The sequence below is a fragment of the Oreochromis aureus genome, linkage group 7, assembly GCF_013358895.1.
Source record: "Oreochromis aureus strain Israel breed Guangdong linkage group 7, ZZ_aureus, whole genome shotgun sequence".
Lineage (NCBI taxonomy): Eukaryota > Metazoa > Chordata > Actinopteri > Cichliformes > Cichlidae > Oreochromis > Oreochromis aureus.
In genome coordinates, this window is record NC_052948.1 from 60,210,336 (window position 1) to 60,219,838 (window position 9,503).

The following is a 9,503-nucleotide window of genomic DNA, read 5'->3' on the forward strand; positions in this document are numbered from 1 at the left end:
CTGTTAGCAAGAATATTAAAGTTTATACTAAATTAATATGTTCACACTATAAAGACAATGCACAGCCATACCAGCTACAGCACTGAAAATGTGTGCTAATGTAAGCAGTGGAAGTCTGCTAAAGCTTTTCAGCTAAGCTGCAGTTTTACTTTTAATTTTACTTACCTATGTGCTGCTTTGTCATTCAGTTTACTACTAAAAAACTGCCAGTGAAACAAGCTAACAGTTGGCTAACCTTTTTTTTTTTTTTTTTTTCTTCAGTAATAACCATCACCACTCACTAGTTTGTTTTTGTGTTTTTGTTTTTAATAATAGATAAAGAAATAGAAATTCACAACAAACAAGACCTGAATTTGATAAAAAATAAAAAATAAAAAAAAATTTATAGTAAAAACCACTATTACAGTATAATATCAGCATCTTTCCTTTTTGTCTGTTATCCTTTCCTTGTAGCATATTTTTGTATTTTCATTTGTATATAATTATATCTCTCTCACTGCCTCTGGCAGTTTAAAAATATTAAAAGACTGTAGAATTTAGTACATGCTGTTCCTAAACCCAGTTATGTGATGTGACAGCCAAAAGCAATGTGCCTCTAAAAAGTTTCAAGTCTGGTCTCAACTTGCCGGTCGCTCCTGTGACATGTTGCTAATCCTCTCATGCTCAGCTGTTGTTGAACATGACAGGTTCAATTGATCATGACAGGCTATACTGTGTCATCATTACTGCTGTTTTCCATGTTTTTATTTATTCATTCATTCATTCAGTTTTCACCTAAGTGCTGTTCCCTTGATACAGTACACCACTATAGTCTTAATCATTCATGACATCATTCCAGATTTCCCAGCGATGCCCGGCTGTCGTTTTGTGTGTTTAAACTGGCCTCAACTACTGCAAAGATATGAGCTTATGCACCTGACTGTACCCGTGTGAATTTTAAGGTCACACATGCATAAAAACATAGCAAAAGAAAGAAAAAAACAGCAGGAGTTGCACTGATATCCCACGCAGTGATTATGGCTTGATCATACATACCTTCTATAACACCCACTCTACTTGGCACGTCATCCCTGAAGCCTGGGAGGCTTCAACAACAAAGTAAAAGGTGATTTTTGGCTATTTTGGAACTGACGAATGTGGGCGTACTGTTACTTCTACTATTACCACTTCTATTTCTGATTTCATTAGAGTCAATTTTCCATGTTGACAGTATTTTAAGGGCTAACCTTTGCACTGTCGGGGGTCAGCCTCAAGGCAGCAGGACAGCTTACTGTAACTAAATGGCACCACTGGCCCACACCTTGCTATATATCTAGAAAAGCAAACAAAAGCTAACAGGTACAAATGTAAAAGTGAGTGAACCATGAATGGACCACACCTCACTGTTTTTGTAAGGGTTGAATGAAAAGGATACCCCCCTCCCCCAAATGGAAGTAATAAATTGGATTGAGCGTAAATTTCTCCGTTAGGTACGCACTTGTCGTCTGGTTTAACAAAGAAAACTGTCATTTTGTTACTGAAAAATGGAAAAGGCAGCAATGTTGAGATTTCAACCAGAAACATGTCAGGTTGTTGTTTATCTGTAAGCGTAATGAAAGGCTTTGATTTGAATGATAGTTACAGCAATGAATGGAACAGGTTAAAGTCGCTGACTGTCACACTAGGACCTTTGTGATTGCCAGTAAAAGAAAACAGAGCCTGGATAAAAGCTGTGCAATCTGTAATTCCTCTGGTACACAGCCAATGGGGGTATTTTGTGCAAAGATATTAATTCAAGATTTTAGAAGGCTTTATGTCAGAGACTTTCTGATCGAATCACCAGATTTAAGAACCTGGTGACCTAGCAAAGACCTTCATTTATCTGATAATTTCCTGGGAAAAGAACAATGGGCAACATGATATAATCAACAGGCATATATATCTGATACTTGTTTAAGTTTTATGTGTTTAAAGATATTTGTGGTACACAGTTTGAAGCTGGAAAAATGAGCATAATGTGTAACTGCAGTAATATTCCTGAAAATTCCTCCCACTATGTATAAAATCAGTCCAAGCGTAAGAATTAAAGGATATCTGGATTAGTTTATCACTTGATGATATTTCTCAATACTTTTTTTTTTTTTTCATTTTAAAGTGAAATAAAACTAATATTTAAAAAAAATAGTGTTTGGGGAAAATGAGGTGGTCTATGCTTACCCTGATCGGCATCTTACTTGTTTTAAATAAACTGTCATGCTCGAGTTCTTTAGTAACTTCCCAGAGCTTCCTATTACCCGTAGCCTAGATTGTATCTGATGTCTGCTATCTTGAGTATAAACACCTGCTGAGGACAGGATGAGGGAGACGGGGCTGTAAAGGTTGTTGATGTATGACTGAGGTCTTTGTTTCTGCTTGTCAAATGCAGAACTTGCCACTGACGTGTTAAAATGGAGTACTGTATGTTGGTTAATAAAGAAGAGAGGCCACACAGGAAATCTCTGACAAAACATCACAAAGATACAGCCATAGTGAGTTTTCTTGAGACTTGAGCATTGTCAAGTAAGAGTCAGATATTCTGTTTGTAAACCCCCCCCCCAGTACAACTGCCCTGCTCCTCTTTATCCCCTTGCTTGCATTTATCACAGGTGTGTGATTTCAGTCCCGTCCTTGCACTATTTTTTTCCTTCAGATGGTGAAGATGTGAGGAATTTCTCTTTAAAAATAATTTTTAAACCACCAGCTTTCTCTGTGCTGTGCGAAAATGTTGTCATGCTAACATGCCACTTCAAACCATGAATACTACCCGTTAAATATCAGAATTTTGCAGTTGATGTTTAGTGAGTGTAGATGCGCAGACCCAGTGCGCCATCTGTAAAAAAAAAAAATAAATAAATAAATTGTAGACCTGTTTAAACGTTTCTGCTCTTGCTAGTCGGTGCCAAAAATACTATTTGAATAAAGTTAAACAACTTTATTCTACTAATATAGAACAGCAGTTACCTGTTAGTTCAGATATGTTATAATGCCACCTGATTGATTTTTCTATGTAATAGGAAGTTTGGGGGTTTTATTTTTTTAAGGTGAAGATTAAGATAAATGGCATCTGTGCAAATCCAACATGGTTCTGCAACACTTTAATGTAGAAAATGAGCTGTTGTATGTGGACTGTGTCAGTGTAAAGTTGGCATATAATCATTTGGTCGATGTAATGCATAACCACATTCTGCACAGGCATCTGAAGGCTGCTGTTCTAGCACTACTACTGTTAGCCACAGTCAACAAACTAGTACAATGTTGCGTGTGTGCAGGTTAAAGACAAACAGTCTAGGAACAGTAATATTAACTCAACTTAAATTTAATGTGCTTGTACCTGGAGACTCGTAAGTGCAACAGTGCCCAGCTGTATTTCCACAGTGGTTCTCCAACTGGTGTCACTTGTCATGGATGCATCATGTACTAAGAAGTTAGGTAAAGCAGAAAGCAAAGAGTACCTGAGCCCAGCTTGTGGGTCTTGCTGAGTCACAGCAAAGGAAAGATTTTTACTGGTGCAGCACTGTACCATAGTGTGTGTGTGTGTGTGTGTGTGTGTGTGTGTGTGTGTGTGTGTGTGTGTGTGTGTGTGTGTGTGTGTGTGTGTGTGTGTGTGTGTGTGTGTGTGTGTGTCTCTCTCTCTCTCTCTCTCTCTCTCTCTCTCTCTCTCTCTCCCTCCTGTTTCCTTTATGTCTCCTTACAGTGTAATTGAATTTAAATTATGCATGGTGTATGTCTGCTAGAGGAGAGTGAGAATAGCAACAGAGTAAAAATGACTTTTCTTTTCATGCCTGTATGTGCCGTCCATATCTGTGCTTGTATACATTACTATATATTCATCAATAATGTTTATTTTGTAACTTTCCCCCGATTACATTTGTGCACACAGCCTCTAAGAACTAGAAGCAACCTGAGCTCAGTTTAGCTGACTGATGTTACCCAGCTCATTATTCCCCATTACTGTGCCACACACACAATAGGCTTTACATGATTTATTGTATGAGTGTCTGTGTGAGACAGAGCTTGACATGAGTATGTCACAACCATCTTAGTGTATTTTTTAAAAAAAATTCCATCTCTCTGTAGTGTGGTCCCAACCTGATACCCACTCTAAATGTTTTAGTAGTGCCATTGAAGCTCCTCATGAGTGCAAACTACATTAACGCAGCAGTTTTTGTTTGACACGACAGTGAAATATGTTAAAATATGTCAGTGACAAACAGTCTGACAGTTACAGACTGTCAGACTGTAACATGTCAAGAGAGCTCATTGTGCTCACTTTTTGTTAGATATGTTTGGATAAATGTATTCCTGATAGAGCTGATGCTTTAACCTCTCGTTCCTTTAACAGAACGAATCAATGTGTCCCTTGTGTATTGATTTAGGGGTCAGAACAATACAGCTCAAATGAAAACCCTGTGACGGGCCCCTATGAAAGCTGTGCATAAATGATTTGCCTACAAATCTCAGTGAGCCGAAGCAGTGTTGTAAAAAGTGGGCCAAAATTCCTCCACAACCGATGCAAGAGACTGATAAGAGCATCGAGAAAAGGCTAACTTTTTTGTGCTAAAAGGGGTTTTATGGGCTACTCAGTCATATGGTATACTTATGTTTGTTTCACACATTGCTCATACATTTTAGCTTATTTTTTGTTAAACCCTGTATAATACGTGTTAATGTTGTAATGTGTTGTTGTTGTTCATCCAAGGTTGTTTTAACCATTTTAAGACTTTTTAAGGATTTGATCATTTTTATGTCACACATTAGAGTTGAGTGAGGGTGTACTTTCTTTTTACTGTGGCTGTGCTTTTAGGCAAGAAAACGTTCTCTATACTTTTTATACTATTTTTATACTATTTTACTTACTTAAATATTCTCTATGTACCTTGTGAATTGAACCATGAATGCAACAATGTCAGATTACAGGCAATTTGGGGTTGTTGTTTGTTTTGTTTGTTTTTTTACATTTAAGTGGTCTGGGGTTAACTTGAGTGTGGTCAATGCAATGGCAGGAACGCGCAAACTGAATGGTGACTGAATGTGGGTTGTTGCATGGAGAAAGGGTTTTCACAAGTCTAGGTTTCCACCTTGAATGAAGAGAGCACACCCATATGCACAGGCATGTATACTGTCCAGCTGCACACACCACAAAAAAGTCATTAGCCATGCAAGTCCAGATCCAGCAATTGTTCAACAGTGTTTTTCTTGTTTAATAGTGTTTGTGCGTGGGTGGCAGGGGGTGCATTATTCTCCAAATGGTCATTTCTTGTTTTTGTTTGAGCCATATGTTTTCATTTCTTGTGCCATTCAGTTGTCTCTGGAGGGGGGGAGTATCTGTTAATCCTGGAGGCACCTTAGTTTCCCCATAGGCTTTCTTTGCCTATATAAAGTGATTATTTGAGTTCATTTAAAGGCTGAGCACTGAATGCTGTGGGGCCCACCTTGCTGGTTGCTCCATGGGGTTGTGCTGCTTAGTGAAACATTTAAATGGTTATAAAGACCACCTTGGCCATATGCTTGTATAGTATGGGACCAGGTCAAGGAGCACCATTACCATAGTGTCAATTCTTTCACTGAATGACCTCCACAGGCTTGTATAGTAAGACGGCCAGACTGAGGGCTGGTCACAGTGAATGGCTGTTTTGCATCAGGTTGGATCTGTCTCCAACCACATGCAGCTAAAGCCACCATAGCTAACCTGCTCAGTCTAATCACTTCTCACACACTGACAGAAACACACAATCAAGCCAAACAGCACTGAGTCAATCAAACACAGAGTTGAGAAAAGGCATATTCACACAGACAAACTTGCATATCTCTTCCAGTCACAAGTCCTCCTTCACATCATCACAGCACAGTCAGACATTTTAATCCAAGAAACTCAATTGCTGTTTATTTCATGTGGAGTTGATGCAGGCTGGGTTATTATTGGTTGGCAAAGGAGAGTAAAACGGCCTTGACGGTAAAGACGGGGTCTCACTGTGCACAGTGAACCATAGCTAGAATTTTAGATAATACTTTGTGTCACAGGCAGTACGTCTTTTTTTTTATTTTGTTCAAAGGCTGTGTGTATGAAGTGTTTTTGTGTCAAATATTTAAAGTCCTTAGAAACAGAAACAATAAAAAAATAAAGGAAGGACAGATGGTATCTGAAATATTCAGAGCGCTGTTCTGTTTTGATCCAAACATGCTTTGTATGCATAACCTCTTTCAGGATGTTTGTACAATATTTGATTCCACGATGCTGGTTTTCGCCTGATGGATTCTTAGATAAGCTGCTGGGTGGGGACAAAATTGTTTGTGGTTTATTTGGACCCAAGAACATTTTCTACGTCTGTTGGCTTTGGCAGATGAGCTAAATGTCATTTGAGCTCCAGAGAGTGATCTTCTGTGGTGCAATTTAAGAGGAGCTGTGGTATAGATGGGATGGGATCATTTCAAATAAATGCAGGAAACCATAATTAATAACTGAATAAACCCACAGAATTGGTTTTGATATCCAGCAAATAAAATGAAGTCGTTTTGCTTATGTTAGTTCACTAAATGAACCAAACTAAATGTGTGAAGTCGATCGGGTTAAACAAACTGCTGCATGTGGGTGTAGCAGTCAGATCCCAGAACATAATTATAACTCACCAGTGTTGTTTGTGTCTGCTGGCATGTCACTTATTTGTCTGGAAGCTTAGGTATTAAAAAGCTGTTCCCAGGAGATGAAACCTGTCCTACAGTAAATGTTTAAAATGGAAAACTGCTTTGATTGAAAATCACGTTATTGGATTCTGCTTATATGATAAAGCTTAAGATCTCTTGCAGTGTGTAGGTTTTGTAGACACGCATGTGATGAAGCAACATGTAGGCATTCTGCCAAAATAAGCTTATGAAGTCTTCTGGCTGTGTGTTTGTATTCTCATGATGCTAACTAATGCTAAAGCTAGAGAACCAACCCAAGTTATGATATAAGAATAATGTAACAAAGCAAACATTTCTTCTTGTGTATTAAAAAGTAGACATCCCATTTTCATTGTCATTATTGGTTGCTCACCTCTGGAAACACAGCTCACCGCTGTGTCACATCTTTATTATGTTCTCTTTGAACATTTAGCACAGAAATGATTGGACACATTAGATGAATGTCGGGTAAACATTATCTTATTTACCAGTATTCTATGATGCCAGTGTTTGGCTGGTCCCTAGAATTTATTGCAGCGTGACAAATTCAGTATCTTTACACATTGAACATACTTGACATTTAAATGTGTATGATTTAAATGTTAGTAGAGAGATGTCTGGGTCAAAAACTGCAGCACTTCTGTATCACAGTGCCATCAAGCCCTTGGAGCTGTTTGCTTTCTTTCTTTCTTTTTGTTCAGTTAACTTGCTAGGATTTGTAATTTAATGTTATCTCCACTTTTGTTTATTTTCCCCTAAAGTTGAATATTTATTCACATTTATTTCGGTCTTCTTTCAGGGAGTTGTCATCCAGACAGCAGAACAGCTTCCCGTTCAGGAAGGCCAAAGAGTCGAAGCTGATCTGACACTGAAGGAAGAAGAAAAGATGTGATGGAACGAGGGAAGAATACAATGCTTAAACCATACTATGTAGTTTGGTTTGGGATCTAGAATAGTTGGTAAAGGATGTGTGATTAGAAAGTTGCACCTCAAACACACCCAGATCATCTGAGGTCAATCTGATTTTATAGTTTGTGCTGAGCTGTATAGCCAATCTCAGATCAGCCGCAGTGTGAAACCTGCTAACTGTTTTATGTAGTTTGATTGTGTAACCTGAATTTTATTGTGTGCTTATTTTCTCTCTACTGGTGCAGTTTATTTCTTCTAGAATCATAAATGCTTAACATTGACATTTTATTCTCTTTAGCAGCTGACACTAATAAATTATGATATTGTTTTTAAAAGTGACACGTTATTTATTTAGGAGCATGCCCAAACTGCACTCTGCTTTGGTCGTGCCAGTTTTTCATCAGACTATCAAAACCACCGTCTTACTATGTAATTATTTTGAACCAGCATTGGAACTCTTATCAGTCACACCCAGAAAGTATCACCAGTGCTCAGTCTTTGATGTTTGTGTTCACTGCATTTAAATTGAGTGGAAAAAGCTTTGGAAATTGGGTCAGTTTGATTGGTTATTGGTGCAGTTGTGCTCCAGGATAAAAGCGGTGGCTTCTGGTTAAAATGCTGAAAATGACCACATTCTACGGACGAGGACTGTCTTGTAAACATAAACTGTCATTCCTCCCCCAGACTCAAAAATAGCAGGGACAGAAAGAGCAGAATGTTTTTGTAGCACTGCAATAAATATCAATAAGTTCAGGGTGTGCAGTGTGTGCTTTCGATACTGGAGACTGTGGTTTACATTCAATATGACAAAGCTCAATATTAGCATCATTTAATCAGACCTTAAAGTACAGAACTGTGGAAAGCAAGAAAACACAAGAGCTTTGGTTTGGATTTCAATGATTGTGAGTCCCTCATGTGATGTTAGTTTTAACCAGGAAGCTTGTGTGTAAATCTGACCCCGTAAATCTGCTTATGGTTTAACACCGTTAATGGTTTACGTCACCTTCTAGTAGAAGAACATTTGACTGACATGGAATGACTGAAATAGAGTTTTGGGGATGATCTACCCTCGGTTAGCAGCTGGTTGTACTAAAGCTAAGCTGGCGGCTTCTGGCTGCATTGTTAGGTAGCATGATCTTAACATTTGAAACTTGGCAACATTTCAGGCCAGTATGTGTATATAATCTGATATCTCACCTCCCACAGTTCAAAGTAGAATAATGCAGGTTTATGTGGGTTACAAAAGCAGATGGAAGTCAGCTTGTTAAATGTCACAGATGTGTCTGGAATAGTTGATATTTTTGAAAATGTCTTTTAAAAGGGTTTCCTAATAAGTAACTTTACACATTTTCACATCTATTTCAGGTCATGCAACTGTTTTAATTTAAGATACTGTAGTTAACTCACATTTGAAGTAATTAAATGATGTGACTGGTTTTGGAAGCTAAATGGAAAAACTAACATGACTGCAAAGATTAAAGTTTTACACTGATCTATGTTTACTTCTAAACTCTGCCTTTTCATTCACATTCAAATTTTATTTGTCACATACACAACCATACACAGTACAACATGTGGTGAAATGTTTATTGCTGTGCAATGCCCGACCATTAAATGACAGTAAGATTTACAGATTACTACAAAATTTACAGGTTTTAACTTGTGCAAGTAACGATTTACGAAGAAAATTATGAAAGAAAGAAAAAATAAATTATAAGAAGTGTGCAACTAAACAGAGTGCGTGCGGTGATGTGATGTGTGTGAGAGAGTCCAGTCCTACACCTGGTTTAGGGCCCGAATAGCCTGGGGGAAGAAGCTCCGCCTCATTCTCTCTGTTTTGGCCTTAAGGGAGCGGAAGTGCTTCCCCAGACCTCAGCAGTGAGAAGAGTCCATTGTTGGGATGGGAGAGGTCTATC

At 38.2% G+C, this 9,503-nt stretch overlaps 1 protein-coding gene across 1 annotated transcript in view; it reads left to right on the forward strand.

Moving 5' to 3' along the window:
* Nucleotides 1-9,089, forward strand: part of si:ch211-266k8.4 (TBC1 domain family member 10B) — a 61,534-nt gene extending 52,445 nt beyond the window's left edge. Inside the window, exon 15 of the mRNA XM_031738373.2 lies at nucleotides 7,478-9,089. Within this exon, the coding sequence (XP_031594233.1) occupies nucleotides 7,478-7,544 (67 nt within the window). The 3' untranslated portion in view covers nucleotides 7,545-9,089. The remainder of the gene's footprint in view (nucleotides 1-7,477) is intronic.
* The last annotated feature ends 414 nt before the right edge of the window (nucleotides 9,090-9,503 follow it).